The 21,070-nt window shown below is 66.4% G+C and overlaps 4 protein-coding genes across 4 annotated transcripts; 1 reads left to right on the top strand and 3 right to left on the bottom strand.

Annotated features, from left to right (window-relative positions):
- Window positions 1–3,004: 3,004 nt before the first annotated feature.
- Window positions 3,005–3,547, bottom strand: CHLNCDRAFT_13140 (hypothetical protein; the record flags this gene model as incomplete). The annotated part of the gene is made up of 2 exons (XM_005850015.1): window positions 3,005–3,203; window positions 3,468–3,547. Coding segments are annotated over 2 exons (279 nt in total), but the record flags the coding sequence as incomplete, so codon positions are not given.
- A 7,040-nt stretch (window positions 3,548–10,587) lies between these two features.
- On the top strand, window positions 10,588–14,209 carry CHLNCDRAFT_20360 (hypothetical protein; the record flags this gene model as incomplete). Its single annotated transcript, XM_005850268.1, has 9 exons — window positions 10,588–10,827; window positions 10,923–11,436; window positions 11,612–11,801; window positions 11,970–12,038; window positions 12,268–12,398; window positions 12,567–12,767; window positions 12,970–13,139; window positions 13,324–13,601; window positions 13,885–14,209. 9 exons carry the CDS (start codon window positions 10,588–10,590, stop codon window positions 14,207–14,209), a joined length of 2,118 nt encoding a protein of 705 aa, XP_005850330.1.
- Window positions 14,210–14,346: 137 nt separating this feature from the next.
- CHLNCDRAFT_17926 (hypothetical protein) lies at window positions 14,347–14,709 on the bottom strand (the record flags this gene model as incomplete). Its single annotated transcript, XM_005850014.1, has 2 exons — window positions 14,347–14,414; window positions 14,604–14,709. Coding segments are annotated over 2 exons (174 nt in total), but the record flags the coding sequence as incomplete, so codon positions are not given.
- A 3,211-nt stretch (window positions 14,710–17,920) lies between these two features.
- Window positions 17,921–20,377, bottom strand: CHLNCDRAFT_142114 (hypothetical protein; the record flags this gene model as incomplete). Its single annotated transcript, XM_005850013.1, has 6 exons — window positions 17,921–18,295; window positions 18,494–18,586; window positions 18,688–18,795; window positions 18,997–19,122; window positions 19,350–19,544; window positions 19,718–20,377. The coding sequence occupies 6 exons, from the start codon at window positions 20,375–20,377 to the stop codon at window positions 17,921–17,923; spliced, it is 1,557 nt and encodes a 518-aa protein (XP_005850075.1).
- Window positions 20,378–21,070: the final 693 nt, after the last annotated feature.

The following is a 21,070-nucleotide window of genomic DNA, read 5'->3' as shown; positions in this document are numbered from 1 at the left end:
GCACACGCAAGGCAATCATGAATGCCAGCAGGCCACGTGGGAACTGCAGGCTGCTCCCCAGGGACTAGATTCACTGGTGCATCAGCTGCAGGCCAGGCCCCGAGCACTGGTGGTGGCCAGAGCGCACCTGGCCGGCGCCCGCCGCACCCCCCGGCTTGGCCTCCGTGCCGGCAGCAGCGCCGCCACGCAGCCATCCCAGCCATCCTGAGGCCGCCTTGGCCTGGCCCTCTGCTGCCTCCTTGGCCGCCTGCCGCCGCTTCTCGCGCTGCACCTTGGCATGCGCCATGCGCCTGCAGAGCACGGCCCAGCCAGCTCAATGAACACAACCGATCTCACCTACAGATCCACACTCCCAGCTGCCCATCCACACACAACACGCACCCTTGACACAACAGACAACATCACGGCTGTCCACACGCGCACACACACACGCACCTGAACATGAGCACGGTCTGCTCGGGCAGCGCCAGGTCCATGTCTTGTACCGTCTGGGGCAGGCGTGGCGGGCGCAGCTCCTCCCGCGCCCGCACCTCCTTGGAGCGCAGGTAGTCGGCATACGCGGGCACATACTCCACACGCATCTGGGCAAACTGCACAGAGGAGCAGGGACCAGCAGGAGGGGAGGGTGAGGGGATGTGCCGGCTGGTGAAGGCGCAGGGCAGGGGCACAGAGCGCAAGGCTCAGTGCCAAGTGCTCGCGGCTCCTCCAGCCGAGGCGCACCAGAGCGTCAAACACACACACACAGCAACCTTGCCACCAGCCCTCCATCATCTACCTCACCGTAATGGCCTGCCCCCAGGTCAGCTTGCGTGCCGCCACCTGCTGCTGCACCGCCTTGACCGCATACCGCCACCAGATGCGGGCGGGCTCGCCGGCTGCAGCAGGCAGAGGATCGGGCAGCAGTCAGCGAGTCATAAAGTGCAGCAGCAGCTATACCTGCGCTAGCTCATGCAGCAAGCACTGCTGTGACGCTGAAAAGGAGACACTGGGCGTACCCGCCGGGCGCAGTAGAGGGCGGTACGCGTTGTGGTTTAGCCTGGCGGTGAAGGACGACACCTCCGACAGCAGCAGCTGGTAGCTCTGGTACTGCGGCTCTGCAGTATCAAAAGCAGGGCCACAGCAGCAGCCGGGCAGGACGCATATTTGAGTCAAAGAATACACAGCAGACAATGCTGCCTTGCCCTTCCCCACGGCATTCAAGGCAGGGGGTGCCCACACTCACGTGAAAGGCGCACCGCCACCACATCCAGCTGAAAGTCCATCTCCAGCACGGGCTCCTCCTCTGCGGGCCAGGGGATGTGGCAGGTAGGTGACAGGCAGGTCGAGGCGCTTTGCCGGGCTCAGCCACCTGCACACAAGCCGGAGCAGGCAGCGCGAGCAGGCGAGCAACACCCACACCCCGTCTTGCAACCCACCCTTGGGCTGCACGCCGGCGCCGCGCCGCATGTAGAGCGCACGGCCGTCCACCGGCTGCAGGACGTACTGCCGGTGCCGAGCGGTGCCGCCACGCTCCTGGCGCTCGGCGCTGCAGGCAGCGAGAGCGGGGGGTCGGGAGCCGCCGTCAGCCAGGCCGAGGCGCCACCATGGCTGGCAACGTGGCTGAGCAGGCGCGGCACAGGCATGCACCAATGCTGCCACGGCCCAGGCACGGTCCCTCCCAAAGCAACAGCAACAGCCAAGTAGCCACCTGATGCCAGGCTGGAACCACTCGTCCCACTCATGTGGCGCCATGTCACGCCAGCTGGTGCCCTCTGGCAGCCAGAATTCGGCATCGGTGTCAAAGTACAGGGCCATGCGGCGCAGCAGCAGGGCCTGCACATAAGCAGGAGCAAGCAGTGACCAGAGAGAGAGCCAGGCTGAGCACCTGCTCCGAAACAGCAGCCCTCTAGCCTCGCTGCCACATCTGCCCCAGCTCATGCCCATGCCCTCATGCCCACCATCGACCAGCACTGCCACTGCCACCATAAGCCAATGCTCCCACACCCCCGCACACCTTGCGCAGCATCTGCAGCGGGTTGTTGGTGACGAAGGCCTCCCGCCCCGCCTCGTCAACGGTGTAGCCGCTGATGCGGTCCAACGAGATGCCGCAGGCAAAGGGGTGCCCCGGGTTGGTGTACGCGTCCTCGTACCTGGGCGAGCAGGTGGGCGAGCAGGTGCAGGTGGATGAAGGGGTGGGTAAGAGGGGATGGCAGGAGGCACAGTAGTTGGGCAGGAGGGGAAGGCCATTTGGCACGAGCAGGAGGACAAGGCCCGGCGTTGGCGTGCGGCAGCTGACGGCCAGGTGGGCAGGCAAAGTTGAAAGGCTGATTGTGTTGGTACTGGCCCCAAAACACATTCCTGCCCCTGCGCCCACAGCTCCAAGCCACGCCCCCACCTTATGTGCACGTTGCTGATGGACAGCTGCAGGTTGCCAATCACCGTGTCGATGACGGCCTTGAGCATGCCGCCCACGCCGCCGCCTGCCCCTGGAAGCAGGCACAGCAGGGAATGGGTGGGGCAAGGCGGGAGGATGGGAGATACAGCTACAGCAGCAGCGCAGCTGCCAGGTGTGCATTACAAGCTACCAATCAGCTGACAGGCAGGCAGGCGGGCAGTGAGGCAACGGGAGCCCACCTTGCTCAGGCGCCACCCCTCCCTTCATCTTCTCCTGCTGCTCCGCCATAGCCTCCATCTCCTGCACCCAGCGAGCCTCCTGGGCCTCCACCCTGGCCTTCTTGGCTGCCTGGTAGGCAGGCTCAAGGGCATCCTGCGGAGGCAGAAAAGGCAGGTGGTAGCGCAGGGGAACATTTGACAAGAAGACGGGGCACGATGGCCTTACAGGCGGCGGTGCACCACCGTGGTATTGCGATGGCGGCAGCCTCCCCACCCACAGCACCCCATCGCTGTCGCTGGCTTCCCCGGCCCACCCTGCGCCCTGCCCAGTGCCACACCGCCGCCACCATCCCGGCGGCCCACGCCTCTCCGCACCCACCTCGCTCTTCACGCCCTTGCCCCGCTCCTCCTCGCTCTTGGGGGATGCCAGCAGGTAGAGGCGGTCGATCTTCACCTCCACAGGCACTGTGCCCAGGCTGCTCCAGGGCACCTTGAGTGTGAGGGAGCCCAGCAGCCCCGCCCGCACCGTCACGGGCAGGTCCAGGCCCGCCAGCGCATCGGGCTTCAGCTGCAGGTTGCGCAGCACCACATCGCCCTTGTAGATGGAGATCCTGCACGGCGGCGAGTAGGTGGAGGCGGGAGGCGGGGCAAGGCCCTGAGAGGCAGCTTCACGGCTGTGCAGCAGGCGGCAAGGGCCTGGGCGGTAGTCTGACAGAGGGGAGGTCGACACATGACATCAAATGATGTGCTCTGCCTTGCTTGGGAGGCGTGGCGCAGGCTGTGCTGGCAGCAGACATACAAGGCAGGAGGCTGGCCGCCCATCTGCAAAGCGATCGCAGGCGGAGCAAACTGGCAGGCGGCGGGTCGCGGCGCACCTGAGCGACTTCTGGTCGATGCCATCCACATACTTGCCAAGGTACTGGTTGAGGTAGTACACCACATATCCTTCGAACATGGCGGCTGAATGCCTGTCTCCCTGACAAGCGCGCAGCGGTGAAGGGGCCGCGCTGGCACCGACCAGCCGCCGCCTGTAGTGGCTCACTCAGGTTGGGAGCACAGTGGTGAGCTTCCCTTGGTGAGCTTCAAGGACGCACGTCGACTCAGGTTCTCATTGCGGCGAGGCTCAGAAGCCACGCTGAGCGCAGACAGACACGGGTTGGGCTTGGGAAGGTGCCCGGGCGCAGACTGCCCCGCTTGAAAGCACTCCGGGACTGATCAGATCGCTGTGGTTGTTGCGATGTGACCTCGGATGTATGTTTCGTCATCAGAAGGAGCACCCCGCCACGTCACGTCCGGCTTTCCGTGTGGCAGCAGGAATTGCCATCGGAAAGGCGTGCTGGTACTGTTTTCGGCACGGCGGATGCGCTCCTACCTATTCGCCGAACCCCCAGTCACTCTACCAAACCCTCGCTTCGCTCATATGGCTATTTCTCCAGGCTACCGTGAAAAGTAGCTCCTAGGCCTGGCTAGATCTGCATCCCTAGCACTGTCATCGTGTGGCTTTAACACGCCACAGCGCTGCATGTCTCTCCTCCTTGAGGGCGTGAGCCGGGCGCTATTGTCGGAACCCATAGCGGTGAGTTCTTGGGACGGCCTCGAACCAGCTGAGGTGCAGGTTCAGTGCAGGGGAAACAGCAGGCCGCAGGAGGGGCAGCTCCTGAGCTGCCGCCAGGCGACTGGTGACGCGCCGCCGCCACCGATTTATGCCTCTCTCCCGGTCTACCTGACCCCTGCAGTGGGCAATACAAAATGCCCTGGGCATCTTTGTTGCGGGTAAGGAGCAGTGGAATGTGTGTGTGCATGCCCGGCTTTCAGAATAGCGCCTCCACCTTCCAAGATCAATGCTGGCGCTTCTCCCGCCGCCATTGATCGTGGCTCCACGATCGTTCCCATCCCACCTGCAGCCCTTTTCGTCACGGTATCGGGCCTGAAACTCCCGATAGCCTGCATGACATCCATCCTGGCCGCCACCGCCCTGCTCCTCCTGTCCCAAGACCGTAGCGCCGGCAGCAGGATCTTTGCTGCCGCCCTGCTCTGCTGCTGCTCTCTGGCAGGCGCCGTGCTGGGCGGCGCCGTCGTCAGCCTGGCGTTCCTGGCGCGGGGCGAGGGGGAGCCGCTGATGAGCTACCTGCCCAAGGAGCTGCAGCGGGTCTACCCTCCGGCCACCATCGCTGAGCTACAGAGCAAGCTGCGCACGGCTGCTCCGCAGCACATGCTGACTGAGCTGCCGCCGCAGCTGCTGGAGCAGGCAAGCGGGGGATGCATTGCCAGCCGCCCAGCCAGCCACCACTGAGCTCACCTGAGCGGCGGACCCAGGCCCGGCCCAAGGCCTGCCAGCCCACTGGTTCCCTTTGCCCCAACCTGTGGAGACCCTGCCGCTGCAGCTGTCCCTCAGCCTGTCCTGCCTACCCATGCTTCGCCCCTGTGCAGCTGGAGGCTGTCAAGGCCGCCCTGGAGAAGGCCGCGGAGGGCGCCGCCTTTTCCAGCGCCTTTTGGGCGCTGCTCATCGTGCTGCCGGCGGCCCTGCTCGTGCCGCTGGCGCTGGCGCGCGCATACGCGCCTGGTTTTAAGGGAGTGATCGTGCAGATCACCGCCCTCATGGCGGGGAACGTGGTCGTCTTCGGGGTGCTGGCGCAGGTCCTCACGCTGCGCCTGTTCTGGCAGGAGGTGAGCCATGCCTCTTGCCCTGTGGTGGGCTGTCAGGTAGTGGTTGCTGACATCACCTTGTCAACCACGGTTGCTGGTGCGCGCCCCCCCCCCCGCTCCCTGTTCCCCACCCCCGCCACCCGCCAACTCTGCCCACCCCTTTCCATTGCGTCCTGGCTGGTGCAGGTCGTACTTGGCTTCGTTTACGCCGGCCTGGCCTCGGCGCTCTGCTGCCTGGCTGCGGGGTGCCTGGTGTATGTTCAGTCGACGCACGACGAAGTGCGACAGAGCGTTGGCGCCATTTTGTTGGATGCCGGGTCCCAAATCTCCAGGCAAGCATGTTGGTGGTGTTAAACTAGCGGCTGGAATCTCCTGGTGCTGCCAGGCACCTGGCAGCTGTGGCTGATGCAAAGGTAGTGCCGGAAAGAGGGCGGACCGGCATGCTCAGCCTGACCTGCCACTGATGTGACCGTGCAGGCTGGCAAGCTCCCTGCTGGAACGTAGTGGGGAGGCCGATGGGGTCAAACTGAATGGTGGCGCCCTGGACCAGCGCGGCCCTGTGGCCGTGCAGCAGGAGGCATACCGCCGTCGCCTGCTTGACCTGGTCGGCCCAGCTGCCACTCCCAGGACGGGCTCCCATGGCAAGACAGGCTCGCCTGCTGCCACCACCGGGGTGGCTGCTGCTCGTGCTGGCGACCCCTCGTCCATGCAGCCCCAGTGGGCCAGGTTGAAGCGGTCTCTTGGCATGGTGAGGAATTGGTGCTGGCTGGCGTTTCGTATTTCTGCCCCCTCTATCGTACCACCCCGAGATGAGAATCCCCGCCGCTGCAGGCAGCATTTGAACCTCCGCTACTGGGCCTGTGCTCCCAGCCCGGGGCAAGCTTGGCAGCCTACGGCTGGCTCAAGAAAGAGTTGGAGCTGCTGTGCGGCTCTATCTTTGCGCTGAGAGCAGCTTGCCAGCGTTGGAGCCTGGAAGAGCTTGCCGCTGCGCAGGGCACACAGGGCTACCAGGAGCAAGAGCAGGCAACAAGCGCAGTTTGCAGCGCGCTGGCAACGGCGGCCGCCTGCTGTGCAGGCTGTGCCGAGGCGCTGGAGCACATGCCACCACTTGGCGCCTGCTCTGGTGAGATTGCAGATCAGGCGAGCAGAAGTGTGGCATGCATGTTCAGTCGCAATCAAGGAGACACAGTGGAGGGCATTGTTGACAAAATGGCAGGCGGCATCCTCACGCTGATGTGGTGGCGGCTGACGCGACTAGACCTGTGCTGCTGCAGGGCCCGCTGTGCACTGGCGCCCGATGGACGCGTCGCGCTGGTTGGCGCTCCGCGCTGACTTGGCAGCCACTGCAGCAGCAGTGGCTGATGCATACAATGAGGGCAGGCAGGCCTCTGGCCTCGATTTCGCGCTGGAAGTTGACGTGCAGAAGGCAAGCTGTTCGCGCCTGCTGATGTCTGCTGTCAGCTCCACCATCTGACGGCTGCCCTGCGGCTGGGATGCAATGCCTCCTGCCCCTGCCCTGCTTGCTCAGCAACCAACCACGTGGGCATGTTGAGCCGCAACCCCCTGCCCCTTCTTGGCTTTCCCATTGCAGAGCCGAGCTGTGCTGTTCCTACTGCCCACAGTGGTGCAGCTGCTGGTGCGGGTGGAGGCCTTTGAGGCTGCTGCGGCAACCGCGCTTGCCATCCCTGCACCAGCGGCATCCTCGCCTGCCACAGGCAAAGTGGATGTCGAAAAGGGCGTAGAGGGGGAGGGAGGTGCGGCCATCCGAGACCCGCCTCAGCAGCAACAACCCAGCCTGGCGCATACCCTGCAGAGCAGCCCCTGCGCCAGCAATGCCGTCACCCTGTTGGTCATGATGAGTTCTTTGGCCTCGTGGATGACAATTGCCAAAGGCATCGCCGCTGGCTGCAGAGGCGTGCCTGCCGCGCTGTCTTCCAAGGCTGCTCTGGTCACAGGTGTGCTCTGGCTACAGCGTGCAGGCCGCTGCTGGACTTCCAGCCTCAGGGCTTGTTGGTCAGCACAAGGTGTGGTGCAGGTGCCTCACATCCACTGGGCCACCCTCACCCCACTCACCCCCACCTCCTCGCCTTCCCCTCCCTTTCCCCTGCCAGCGCTGCGCAATCCGACCGCCCAGTTTGCATTCAAGTTCTGGCTCAGCAACAGCCTGGCGATGATGGGCTGCATCCTCTTCCTCTGGAAGGTGGGCAGCACGGGTGCAGTGCATCATGGATTGCAGCATGGCATGTGGCAGGGTGCGAGCCCTCGCATCAGGGTGCCCTGTGATGCAGATGTGGCCGGAGTGGCTCGTTGCACCGATCCCCTGCTTTGCGCCCCTCCTATGCGTGCAGGGCCCACGCAGGGAGGGTTTGGAAGGGCAGGTCCGCTACCTGGGAGATTGGCAGGTGCGGCTGGGCGCGGCCGGCTGGCTACGAAGGGTGCAGCAGGCATACTTGCTACCTGGCCATGTGGCAGCTCGACTGGAAGGCAGCCTGCAGCGGTTTGACCTGCCAGAGGTAAGCAGCCCACACTAAATCGAGTGTCCGCCGCTGGCTGCAGCCCATGTATTTTTGGATGGCGTCCACAATCTGTACCTACCCCAATGTGAGCTTGAGGCCAGAGGCCAATGTGTGCCTCACCTGTATTCGGCTGCCGTGCTGCATGGAAACACGGACCAGAGGCGGTGCTGCCGCCCACCCCCGCACCCCCACATCCTCGCCAACATCACTTGCACATGCCACCGAAACTCTGGCGCAGGTGGAGGGCTCTGTGGCCAAGGGTTTTATGCGCACCGTTGGCATCGGCGTGGGCGGTCTGCTGGGCCTGGCTGCCTCTTCCAACGGGGCCCTCATGAACAGCCCCTATTACACCACAGCCATTGTGATGCTCCTGTTCGCCTTCTTCAGCCTGCCTGCGGTGGTGGCAGAGTTCAGGCGAGCATCGTGCAGGGTTGGGTTGTGCTGGAGAGTCGCGCTGGGCAGGGCAAGTGGTCAGCGAGCGCAGCTGGCTGCCTGCAGAGTGCCCCTGCGTCTTCTCATCTCTGCATGGATCTCCCATGGGTCGAGGAGCTTACCCATGACCCCACCTTACCCACTCCCCCCACACACCCAACGGCGCAGGTTCACCCTGTGCATGATCGCCTATACAATCGTGGGGCTGGTTCTGTGCGCCTACTTGGGCTGTTGTGAGGCGCACTCCACATGGCAAAGCTTCGCTGGAAAGGCAAGGCACCGCAATGTGCAGCCCCTCCCAAGATGTGCACTCGAATGCGTGCAGTGCTCCCTGAACATCTTTTCCCGGGCGACAAGCATGCAGCGGCCGTGCCGCCAGCTTGCCCACCTGCCCCTTGCCCTGCTGCAGGCCGTGCCCACGGCTCTTGGGGCCCTGTGGGCCACGGCGTTCACAGCCCTGGTGCTCCCAAACTATGCCAGCAATGACATGCTGCTCACACAGGCAGACATACTGCGCTCCTCATATGGCAGCCTATCCGGGTATGGTGTGGCACAGCGGGGGATTGTGTGGGAACTGGAGGATGCAATGGAGATGCGTAGGAGATGTGCGGCACAGCGGGTCGCAGCAGTGGCAGCGGCAGACAGCGCTGCTGCGAGCTGTGCGCACGCAAGTTCTCAAGCTGGTTTTCCTCTCCCCCAACCCCCCAACCCCCCAACCCCCCAACCTGGCGGGTGCAGGCAATATGAGGAGGTGATGGCAGCTGCACAAGAGGGCCGCGCCCCCGACCTCAGCCCTCTCCTGGCCAACTTGCAGCGGGAGGCGGAGCGCATCGCAGGCGTTGGCGCCAAGCTGCGCTCCTCCTCCGTCGACCGTCGCCTGCAGCCGCTGGCTTGGCTGGTGCTGCACACACCGCCGGTGGTGTCGCTCATGCAGCCCCGGCTCAAAGTGCTGGCAGGCTGCGCGTGGGCCTCCATCAGCACGCTGGCGCAGGTAGCCTGGCAGCCGGCACACGCCAGGCCCGCCGGCGGCGCCGCGCAGCCAGCCGCCACCTCTGTCATCGCCGGGGCCTACTTCAAAACCATGGCCGCGGATCAGGGCATGACGGCCGTCGTGCGTCAGATGCTGCAGGCGCAGCGCGAGCTGGTGGAGGCCTGCGCAGGTGCGTGTGCTGGCTGCCGCCGCAGCCGCTGCCTGCCCAAAGCAAGCTGCCCACCACTTCTTCCACCAGCACCTCCTTTGTACCTCACCGGTCCGCTCATTACACTGTCTTGCTCCCACAACGCCTTCCGCCATGCGCCCCAGCCCACCTCCCGTCACCCTGTGCTCCCGTGTGCAGACAATTTGGAACTGGGGAGGCTCCCGGCACAGGTGACGGCGCTACGGGAACGCGTGGCGGCCTCACTGACCGCCGCCATTGATGCGCGGGTGGCTTGTGTTGCCCACTTCCGAGAGCAGCGGCCGCAGCTGCTGGCTCAGCTGGCTGGAGTGCCCTGCCAAGTGACTGACCTGGCGTTTTGTGGCTGGATGTCTTCCATGATCAGTGCACTGGATGAGGTGCGTGCTTCGCCGGTGGCCTGGCCGCTCGATGGCGCTGCTCGCCACAAGCGCCGTCCAACACTGCTGCAGAGCCTGATCCCTCCCCTTGCCTGCCCCTTGCCTGCCCCGCTCCTGCCCAAGCGCAGCTGCTGGTGCTGGCAGGCGAGCTGGCCTCCCCGCCTGCGCAGGAGAGGGATTGGTTGGGGGGCTGGCTGCGCGCCTGGGGTGCAACTCGGGCCCAGGTGTGATGCAGAGTGCAGCGCACCCAGCATGGCCATGCCAGTCGTACATTGGAGACCGCCTCTGTGCGGGAAAGAAGAAGTGGTTCATTGTCAATTCTTTGGATGCAACAATCTGGATGTTGTGTATTATCAACACTTGCATTTGGTGGGCTGGCGCCCAGACTTCGACAGCTAGTGTCAGGCAGCATTCGCCGGAGGCAACCAGGGGAAACGGCGCATATACTGCTGGTCGGGCGCCGGTGTTTGGCTTCCATCGCCCTGTCTTCTATTGTTCCTGTGCGGCCCAGAGGGCAACGCAGGACCAAGGAGGGTAGCTGGGAGGGCAGCAGCGGTGCTGTAGTGCGGCTTTGGCCTACATCCGCAGCTGTGCAAGGGACGTGCCGACACATGCCTGGAAATTAATGAAATCGAAATGGGCAAGGAGCGAGTACGAGATAGGGCTCCAGAGGAGGGAAGGGGGAGGAGGGAAGGGAGCCCCCTTCCCTCCTGCCAACTAGGCAGGACAGTTGGCACTGTACATATTCTTCACCAGGATGCGTGTCTGCGCAATTCAGCTGCATACCAACAGCTTCCAGCGCTGCTTGAGGGCTTTGGGTTGCATGTGTTGCTAGTTGCTCGCTCCATGTGGCGCAGGGGCCTCAGCAGCGTGGCCCAAGGCTGGCTGAGCTGCGACGTGGTGGTAGTGGGCGGCGGTCATGCCGGCTGCGAGGCGGCCGCGGCCGCCGCCAGGCGGGGCGCCGCCACGCTGCTCGTCACGCCCTCGCCCTCCGCCAGCATCGGTGAGATGAGCTGCAACCCCAGCATCGGCGGCGTGGCCAAGGGCACGCTTGTGCGAGAGGTGGACGCCTTGGACGGCCTCATGGTGAGCGGGCACGGGCAGGGGCCGGGGAGCAGCCGCGGCAGACGCCGTTGCGGCGCCGCCCAACGCCCCGCCGCTACTGCCCCTCTTTGGTGCAGGCGCGAGCGGCGGATGCGGCGGGCATCCAGTTCCGCATGCTGAATGCGTCCAAGGGGCCCGCTGTGCGGGGTCCCCGTGCCCAGATGGATCGCGTCTTGTACAAGTGGGCCGTGCAGCGCATGCTGGGCGGCGTGCCGGGGCTGGCCATCCACGACGGTGCAGTGGTGGACCTGCTGGTAGAGCCGCGCCCCAGCGGTGGCGGCCCGGGGCCGGTGGTGGCAGGCGTGGTGCTGGCCAGCGGCGAGCGCATCCTGTGCCGCTCCGTGGTGGTCACTACAGGCACCTTTCTGCGGGGCGTCATCCACGTGGGCAGCCACAGCCGCCCGGCGGGCCGCATCGCCAGCCTGACCTCCGCCCGCGAGGCTTCCAGGCCCGAGGCGGCGAGGGAGGCGGAGCTGACGGACGAGGCGGATGTGACGGCGGCGGGAGCCGCCACACGCCTGGCACGCCGCTTCGCCGACCTCGGCTTCGCCCTGGGGCGCCTCAAGACCGGCACGCCGCCCCGCCTGGACGGTGAGTTGGTCCTGGGGAGGGGCTGGGAGCCAGGATCCAGGTTATGCAGCTGTGGGCTGGTTGTGCAGCACTTCAGCGGCACCAGATGGCCGTGTGACACGTGCCGTCCCTCGCCGCGAACCCAGGGGGCGTAGTGCCCCTCCTAGCTCATCCTGCCATGCCCTGCTGCCTGCAGGCCGCACCATTGACTGGAGCGTGTGTGAGGAGCAGCCGGGCGACGGTGCCCCCACGCCCTTCTCCTTCCTGCACCTGCAGCAGCCGGGGTGGAGCCCGCCGGCGGGCCAGGTGTCCTGCTTTGGCACCCGCACCACTGCTGCCTCAGAGGCACTGGTGCTGGACTGCATGGCTTCAGGTGAGCGGAGAGAGTTGATATGTGTGTGTGCGCGCGCGCGCGCATGTGTATGTGTGGTGGTGGTGGTGCAGGGCGCCAGGCGCCTGCTGGTTCGTCTGTATCAGCAGAGGGCCGAGGGCATCCACGGACCTGGCTCCCTGCCACCCCTGTGCCCTCCAGGGCGCGGCGCTGTGTTTGACAGCGGCATGACGGTGGCACAGGGCGGGTGTGTGGAGCCGCGCTACTGCCCCTCCCTGGAAACCAAGTTCAGGTGAGGGGTCAGGGGCAGCTGATGTGATGTGATGGGTGGGTTGGGTGTGGTGGGGATGGGGGTTGCGTTCAATGTTTTGCACAGCTGGTCTGCTGAGATGGGCCGGGCAACCACACAACGCGCAGCACGCGCCTGGCTGCCGCCGTACTGCAGCAGTGCAGCAAGCCTCGCTGCGGCGTGTCAACATACGGCGGCCCACCGCCGCGCCGACCACCCCTGCCTGCCGCAGGCGCTTCCCCGGGCGCACGCACCACGTGTGGCTGGAGCCCGAGGGCCTGGGCACGGATGTGGTGTACCCCAACGGCATCAGCAACAGCATGGAGCCGGAGGACCAGCTGCGCCTACTGCAGACCATACCCGGTGAGCCTTGCCACCTGGTGCGGGGATCCAGGCGACGGTGACAGTGTGTGTGTGTGTGTGTGTGTGTCCCCGGCCTCCCCAGCCCTGCAGCCGGCCAGCCGACGCGGCCATGCCGTGACCTGGACAGCCAGCCAGCAAGCTGGGCCCCTTCGTCTACCTGCCATGCAGGCCTGGGCGCTGCGCGCATGCTGGCGCCGGCGTATGCTGTCGAGTATGATTACGTGGACCCCCGAGAGCTGGCCCCCACCCTGGAAACGCGGCGCCTGCGGGGGCTGTACCTGGCGGGGCAGATCAACGGCACGACGGGATACGAGGAGGCTGCGGCGCAGGGGCTGGTGGCGGGCGCGAACGCGGCGGCGCCAGGTGGGCGTGTGGCAGGCGCTGGCGCAGGCGACTGGAAAGGGCATCGCACGCCCTGGGTCGCCCGATGATCAAACGGCAGGCATTTGCCTGCCAGCCAGCCTGGGACGCCATCTCTGTCGCAGCCAGCATGTGCTGCTGTCGGGGCAGCGACGCCGCGGGGTGCGGAAGCCTGACCCGCTACCCCCTGCGCCACCCACCTCTCATGCAGGCGACCCGCTCCTGCTGTCCCGCGCTGACGGGTACCTGGGTGTGCTGGTGGATGATCTGGTGGGGCGCGGTACCAGCGAGCCGTACCGCATGCTCAGCGCACGCGCCGAGTTCCGGCTGCGCCTGCGTCCAGACAATGCCGACCTGCGGCTCACCGAGGCGGGGTTGCAGGTGCGCTTGTTGTGTGTGCTTGTAGGGCGGGGCAGGGAGGGCAGCGGCAGCGGCAGTGCCATCAGCTCCGGCCTTGTGGCATAGCAGCTGGCCTGATGTGGCTGGCAGTCTTGTCTGGGTTCTGGGAATGTTGCGCGTGTGTCCCGACAACGCCCCTGCCGCCTGCCGCTGCCTGCTCCTGCAGCTGGGGCTGGTGGGCGCGGAGCGTGCGGCGTCCTTCCAGCAGCGAAGGCAGCAGGTGGAAGATGCGGAGCAGCTCCTGGATGCCATCCAGCTGTCCAGCTCAGCATGGGCCCGCCGGGGCTTGCACGTGTCGCAAGACGGCGACTACATCAGCGCAGCTCAGATGCTGACTCGCCCGGGCATCACACTGAGCCAGCTGGCGGCCGCTGCAGCGGCAGAGCAGGTGCCAGGGTGGCAGCAGCTGCAGGAGCTGGCGGCGGCGGCGGCGGTGAGCGCGGTGTCTGCAGGCAGCAGCTTGGATGGCAGCAAGGCCAGCAGCAGCAGCAGCAGCAGTGATGTTGGCAGCACCAGTGCTGTTGGCAGCCTCAGCGCGGCTGCACCCCCTAGCGCAGTGGACACGGCGGTGTCCAACTGCTACTACCGGTGAGCTGCTCCCAGCCTATGTGGAAAGCTGCCGTGCCTGTCAGCGGCTGTCTGGTGGCAAAGCCATCGCCATCGCTGCCGGGCCTGTTCAAACCTGGTCTGCTGGGATGAGGTTACCCATTCTCACTCCTTTGTGCAGCCCCTACCTCGAGAAGATGGAGGCTGAGGTGGCAGAGCTTCGGCGGGACGAGGCGCTGCTCATTCCAGAATGGCTGGACTACTCCGCCCTGCAGCTGTCGGCAGAGGACAGGGAGAAGCTGACAGCTGCGCGGCCCACCAGCCTGGCAGCAGCCCAGCGCATCCCTGGCGTGACACCCTCGGCGCTGCTCCTGCTGCTGCAGCACGTGCGGAAGCGGCAGCCGCGGGAGGGCGGGGGTGATGGCAGCAGAAGGAGCAGCGCTGCTGATGGCAGCAGCCAGCTGGCACAGGAGGCGGCCGCAGAGGCGGCGGCCTCGGGCTTTTGACTCTGAGGCTCCTTAACACACATCCCATTTCATCAATCAGCCACTCTGCCTCCGGTTCCTGCGCACTGCTTGTGTCACGCTAACCCTACGTTTCATGTCGCATTGTCATGCTGAAACAATCAAAAGAAGCCATCCTGGCAGCGCCCGTACACGCACTGCTGGCCGCCCATGCATGCAAACGCGCACACGCCGCAATGCATTGCGTCTGAAGTCAGGTCCACACAGCCGCCTGTCCCGCAGTACTGGCGGTTTGGGTCAGGGCCGCACTGCAGCAAGGGCAGAGACAGTTGGCACGCGTGTCTGGCAAGGCATGTCAGGGTGGTGGCCGCTGCTCTCCCTCTTCTCTCCTGAGATAAGAGCAGCATCAACTTGAACATCAACACCAGCCCAACACCGGTGCGCACCCTGATGTCGCAGGAGCCGAAGTTGCAAGTCTCGCCAAAGCCGCATCGGTTGCCGCAGGCGCCGCAGTTCTCGCCGTCGATCGTCAGGTCTCTGCACCCCGTCCCCCCGCCGCAGTCTGTCCAGCCCGGGATGGAGCAGGTGCCGCTGCCACCGCTGGGCACCGACGCATCGCCGCCGCCGGTGGGGGGAGTGGGGGCGGGGGAGGCGCTTGCATTGAGGTAGCCGCTGGACCAGGCCACAGCGGAGCCCTCCTGGTATCGATAGGCCATCCGGCCAAGGATGGTGCCGCCAGCGGGACCACCATCTTGAGCGCCGTGGCTGAGGACACAGGTGCCATTGGCCAGCTGCTCAAAGGTGGCGTCCTCGACGCCGGTGCCGCGGAACAGAGGCATAGCACACCTGCAGTCCAGGCAGGCAAGGGGGGTGTTTCGGTGGAAAAGGGTGGGGGGTGGGGGCGGGAAGCAGAGCAGGCACCTCCAGCTCCCAGCCTGCCCACTCACCCAGCGGCGTCTGCCCTGCAGTGCGCCCACCACTTGCAAGGCGGCGTCGCCTCGCACATCTCGGCACACTCTTCGGGGGTCAGTGCCGTGGCGGCCCCCACAATGTTGGGCCCCACGTGGAGCGTGCCAGCAATGTACGCCCAGCGCGCCCAGATGGGTGCCTGAGCAACAGGCGGCATGGCATGACCAAGGGTGCAGTGTGACAAAGCCAGCACAGTTCCAGGCACGCTGCCGGGAGTCCTGCCAACAGAGCGGCAGATTACGTGGGCAGCACGCAGCGACGCAGCAGCACACATCATCTGCTACTGCTGCTCACTGCACTGTCGTGCGTGGAAGCCGCGCTGGGCGGCGTCTGCGACGCTCCTTGGGCTGTGCCTGCCGCCAGCGAAGGGTCATAGTACCCCGAAGACCACATCAGGGAGTCCCCAAACATCGAGCTGGTGGACAGCTGGTCAGTCGCCTCGCCGCCCGACAGCAGGCACGCGCCGGGCGGCAGTAGGGCGGACGTGGCGTCGCCGGTGGCGTTGGAATAGTTCAGCACCTCGCACCTGCGAGGGGGAAGGCCAGGGAGGGGCATGCGGCGTGGCTGAACGGCCTGGGCGACAGCTGCCGACACATGCAAGACGGAAAATATGTTCTTGCTCAGGTGGCATGCATCTCGGCAGCGCTCCAGCGGCAGTGGGCAGGCGGGCATGATGGCAGCGGCACCCACCCGTCTGTGAAGAAGGCCCCGCACCAGGACCAGGCCTGGCACTTGTCTGTGCCCAGCTGGAGGCAGGCGGCCGCGCACTCCTCATCCATGGTGGTGGTGGCGCCGTTTGACAGCAGGTCGCCTGCCAGCAGGAAGCTGCCAGGCATCCTGGTGTAATAGCTCCAGACTGATGCTGCAGTGCAGGGGACCCATGGTCAAGTGGACACCAGAAGCCGGCTGAAGCGGGCACCCTTGCCGGCGCAGCTGCCGCCTTCGGGGGCAGCTGCTGAATCCACGAATGCCCTCGGATGCGCTGGTACGATGCCTGCGCGTCTCACTTGGAGCTGTTTGGCAGCTGGCCAGCGGCAGCAGGAGCGTGAGCGCCAGAAGCGCCGTGGTAGGGGTGGGAGGCATGGTCTGCGGCGCAAGTTACAGCAGGAGAGCAGCAGTGCAAGAAGATTTCCAGCGTTGAAACTTAGAAAAGCCGTCACATTTTGTAGGAAGAGGGTGGAAACTTGGAGGGGAAGTGGGAGGGCAGCTGGGACCCGTACTGCTGGTTTTCTTTGCCCTGAAGATACACAGTTTAGCCCCCAGGATGCCGAGATTGGATTGGCAGAAGAGGGTTGTGGCACGTCAGAAACACCACGTCAGAATCGGCCGGAGGCCAGGAGGTCAGCTGCACTAACTGGCTGGCCAATCAAAGCATTCCACGCGATCCCTGCCAGCCCTAGGGGGTGCTGCCTGCTTCTGGCTCGCACCCCCGTCAATTGCTCAAAGCGGGCAGCCAGCGATGCTCCTGAATTCACCCAGCCGTCTGTTGGGGAGCGCTCAACACTTCACGCGACCAGGTGGGCGGCTTGATGGCAGCCCTGCGCGGCGGTCGAGCCGGCCCGCCCCTGGCGGCGGGCGGGCGGGCAGGCGTGGCCTACAGCAAGCCTCCCTTTTCGGCCGCCTCCTGCCGTCGCTGCAGGTATCAGGCAGCGCGGCGCGCCGGCAACACCCCTGCCCGCGCCCGTCTGGCAGCGGCGGCGGCACATGCGCGCAGCCAGCCAGCAGCATCCCGCGGCCGCGCCCGGCAGCAGCCGCGACCGCGAGAACCGGCTGGCGGATGCAGACCGGCGCTCCATGGCAGCTGCTGGGCGGTACCGCCAGGACCCCGAGGTGATGGAGCAGGTGGATGCGGTCCTGGAGATGGCCCCGCCCAGCAGCGCCACATACGTGCTGCGCCTGCTGGCCCACGCGACGGACCCTGAGCAGGTGCGCACAGTTTTCCGCATTTGTGCGAATTGCATGCCATACAGCGACGCATGCCCGGTCCCCATGCCCACCCTCCCGCCTCCCTCATTTCCCCCTTGCCATGTGCCCGACCGATGAGCAGCCCTGGCGGGCCGCTGACCTCCCCTCCCCGCCGCCGCTCGTCTCTGCTGCTGCGCCGCTCCGCAGGTGGCGAAGGAGAACAGCGATGCGCTCAACGACGAGTTTTTCGAGGCGGTCAAGGTGGTGCTGCGGTCGCCAGAGGTGGGTGTGGGTGCGTGGCTGTGTGGTTGTGCCTTCCCCTGTTGAAGCAGCACGCCAGGCATCACCCAAGCAGCCGGCCGCCCCCTTGCGCCGCCTGGCCGTCCAACCCTGCGCCTTGCAGTTCAAAGCAGCCACCACCCCCAGCGGGCCTATCAACGCGCCTCAGACGGCTTCGGGTGTCTTGGCGGTGTTTGACAGCTCCTGGCGAGCGGCCATCGCAGTCAGGGCGGCGGGTGGGCAGCCCTAGCATGCCACACTTGGCTGGTTGACGTCTTGCCTGGCCCCTTGAATCGGTGTCTCTCTTTTCAGGAACAGAGCACGAGCAACAGCAAATGTCTGCGCAATGAAAGCAATAATGGCAGATTGAGCTGGTAACAATCTCCAGCTGCAAGGGAAGGTGCGTGCGGGGCTGCCGAGCTTGGCAGCCGCGGGCGCGTGGAAGCAAAGTAGAATGCATGGCAGGAGAGGGGTAGAGCCTTCAGAAAAGGAGGGTACAGCCGCGGGGCGGAGACTGGAGGGATGGAGAAGGGCTGGGGTTGATAGAGTAAGGGCTGGCGGAGGTTCAGGGCATAGCAGGCTGCAGCTGCCATAGACGCCTCAGTGGTCCCAGGGCATCTGCGTGCGGGCTGCTCCTGGCGGTGGCATGCTACCGGCGTGGCCATTCACGGCGGGAGGCGCCTCGTGCTGCTGCTGCAGGGCCTCGGCAGCGGCCACATGAGCCCCGGCCCACCCGTTCACAATGCCGTTGGTGTGTGGCGCCGCCGCCATGCCATTCACCTGCTCCCCTGCTGCCGTCCCGGCAATGTCGCCCGCGCCCTGCTGCTGCATCAGCAGCCGCTGCTGCTGCTCCTGCTGCTGCGCCTCCAGGCGGCGCTCCAAGTCGAGCTGCTGGTCCAGGTCTGGCACCTGCTGCTGCCCCGCCTCCTCAAAGTAGTGCTGCACCGGCTGGAGCGCCTCCTCCAGGTGAGCCACCTGCAGCAGCAAACGTTTTGTGTGTGTGTGTGTGTGTGAGAGAGAGAGAGAGCGCGCGAGAGGGGCAGGGAGACAAGTAGGCAGGAGTGACGCAATGCACATGCTGAAGCGCCTTGCAGCCAGCTCACGCGCCGCCACCACCAGCCTCCGGTCGCCGCCGCTGCCCCGTCACCCCGCCCCGCGAGCCCAGCAGCCCACCTGCTGGCGCAGCTTGGAGATCATCAGCGAGGCCTTCTCCTCCGCCGCCAGCGCCTGGCGCAGCCGCACTGGGTCGCTCGCCAACGTCGCTTTCTGCAGCAGGCGCGCCATCTGCTTGTCGGTGCGCCTCCCAGCCTCCCCGTCCCCCAACCGTGCATGCACCGCCACGGCAGCAGGCGGCGGCGCGCGCTCACCGCGCGCTGCAGCTTGGTCATTGCCTCCTCGGCCGCCGCCAGCTTGCCCTGCGCCTCGTGCACCTTGCGCAGGTGCACCATCGCAACCTTCACCTTGTTCACCTTCTTCTGCAGGGGCAGGGCAGGGAGGCGGCCGTGGGGGCGAGGCGGTCAGGCAGGAGCGGAGGGCAGGAGCAGAGGGAGAGGCGGGGAGCAGCAAGGGAGGACGGCAGCTGGCCAACATCCCGGAGCCGGCCGCCAGCAGCCGGCACTGCTGGAGCGCACCCAGCCAACCCCCCGCAGCCGCGGCGGCACCGGCAGCCAGCGCACCGGTTTGGCCGTCGGCTTGGCCTCCTGGGGCGGGTTCTTGGCCTTCCAAACGCGCACCAGGCGCGTCAGCTTGGCGATGACGTGGCTCTGGAACTCGGGGTGGTCATCCCAGCCCCGCGTGCACACCTGCAGACACGAGGGCAAGGGAGCGGGGCACCAGTCAGGGGCAGGGGCACGGGAGTGGAGAGGGCGGTCGGCAAAGGCGGGCAGCAGGGGAGAGCGCAGCCACTCGGTCGGGGGCGCAGGCGCCGCGCAGCAAGGCAGGCGCGGCTGCAGGCGCGGGGAGGGCGTGGCTGGCTGGCTGCGGGCGCGGGGAGCGGCGCGGCCGGCCAGGCCAGGGGGAGCGCCTTCACCTGCGACCAGTCCTTCTTGAAGTGCTGCCAGGCCAGCCCCGCCACCACCTCCTGCACCTTGGGATACTCCCCCAGCTCCCGCAGCGCAGGGTCGTCAGAGCCCAGCAGCCGCTCCTTCACGATGCGGGCGGCCTGCTCGTTGATCACCTCCCGTGCCACCCCGGCCCGCTCCAGCAGCTTGACGCGAATCTTGGCCTGCGGGTGCGAGGCGGGCAGGGGAGGGGCGGCGTGAGCGGCGGGCGGCGCGGGGCGGCGATGGCGGGGCTCGCGGCGATGTGGGCAGGAGGCGTGACAGTTGAGCAGGCTGGCGCTGCCTGCTCTGCACCGCAATCCCTTGTCGGCCGGCCCCCTGTGCGCGAGCGCCGCACCTTGGCCGCGTCGGTGTGTGGCTCGCGCCGCTCGTTTGCCTCGGCCAGCCGCTGGCGCACCTCCGGGCGCTGCATGGCCTGCCTGGTGGCCGCCTTGATGCGCGCGATTGTGTCGGGGGAGTGCTTCTTGCCCACGTTCCACGGCCTGCGCCCCTTGTTGGCCTTCGAGATCTTCTTGCGGCGCTCCAGCTCGCGCTCGCTGGGCAGGTGGATGCGCGACGCGGCCGGCGGCGCCACGTCGTCGTCGCTACCGGCCTGCTGCTGCTGCTGCTGGGCGTGCTGCCCCGCCTGCCCCGCCTGCACCTGCGTGTGCGCCGGCGGCGCCGGCGCTGCCGTGGCGGCACGCTGCAGCTGCTGCAGCTGCGTGGGGGGCGCGGAGGGCGGCCGGCCGATCAAGCTGCCGGGGGGCATGCTGTAGGGCCGCGAGCTGACTACGGGCTGGCCGGCGGCGGCAGACACGGCTGCCCTGCTGCCATACCCCACGGCCGTCCCCGGCGACAGCAGGCCTCGCCTGCTGCCGCTGCTACTGCCGCCGCCAGTGGCGGCTCGGGTGGTGGCTGGCTGGAGGGGTGTCAGCGGCGATGCATGCCGTCCCGAGGTGGACACCAGCCCCAGAGAGCGGGCCTGCCAGGCCGAGAGGTGGGCAGGAGCCAATGCCATGCTTCTCTCAGCCGCTCCTCTTCGCTGTGAGTTAGACCAGACGTTCAGCGGGCGTGGGCCGGCACCGGGCTGCTCCCAGGCAGAGGGCGACGCTGGTGCCCCACGCCTGAGGCCGCAAACACCGTGGGAAGGGGTTGGGGTTGCGCCGCCAGAGGAGCAGCGATGGCGGGGGTCCCGGCTGGTCTCAGACGCCTATCCACGGGCTCCTAGGATGATGATGCGACGCAACATGCGATGAATGCTCCTGGGAGGGTGGGGAGGACCCGGGGCGCCCACGTGGCCATTGAGGGAAACCGTGTGCCAGCGGCTGTCGGAACGCTAAACTGAACTTGATCAAGCGTTGCCAAGATCATCTGTGCACCCCTCAGCCCGCAGCGACACACCTCGTCAGACCACGCTTGTACCTACTAGAGCTCTTCCCGAGACGAATGGCACCCCGGGTACTACTGCTGGCGGTCGATAACAGCGACGTGAGTGCGTGTTTCGAGTTGCGCGGCAGGGGATCGCCTTGAACGGTGTCGGGCTGCGTGGTCCGCGCTCCAGCTGGGGCCTGCTGCCGCTCACCCTGACCAGCGGAAGCAACGAAACATACCGGCGCTGGTGCCCCGGGTGGTGCGGCGGTGGCAGCGAGGCAGCCGAGTCTCCCGCCGTCGTGCCGACGTCACTGGAACCTGCCCCAGTGGGCCCTTTCAC

Source organism: Chlorella variabilis (assembly GCF_000147415.1).
Source record: "Chlorella variabilis unplaced genomic scaffold CHLNCscaffold_4, whole genome shotgun sequence".
In the NCBI taxonomy this organism is placed as follows: Eukaryota; Viridiplantae; Chlorophyta; class Trebouxiophyceae; order Chlorellales; family Chlorellaceae; genus Chlorella; species Chlorella variabilis.
The sequence above is the reverse complement of the archived record's forward strand: the minus strand, read 5'-3'. Positions and strand labels throughout refer to the sequence as shown.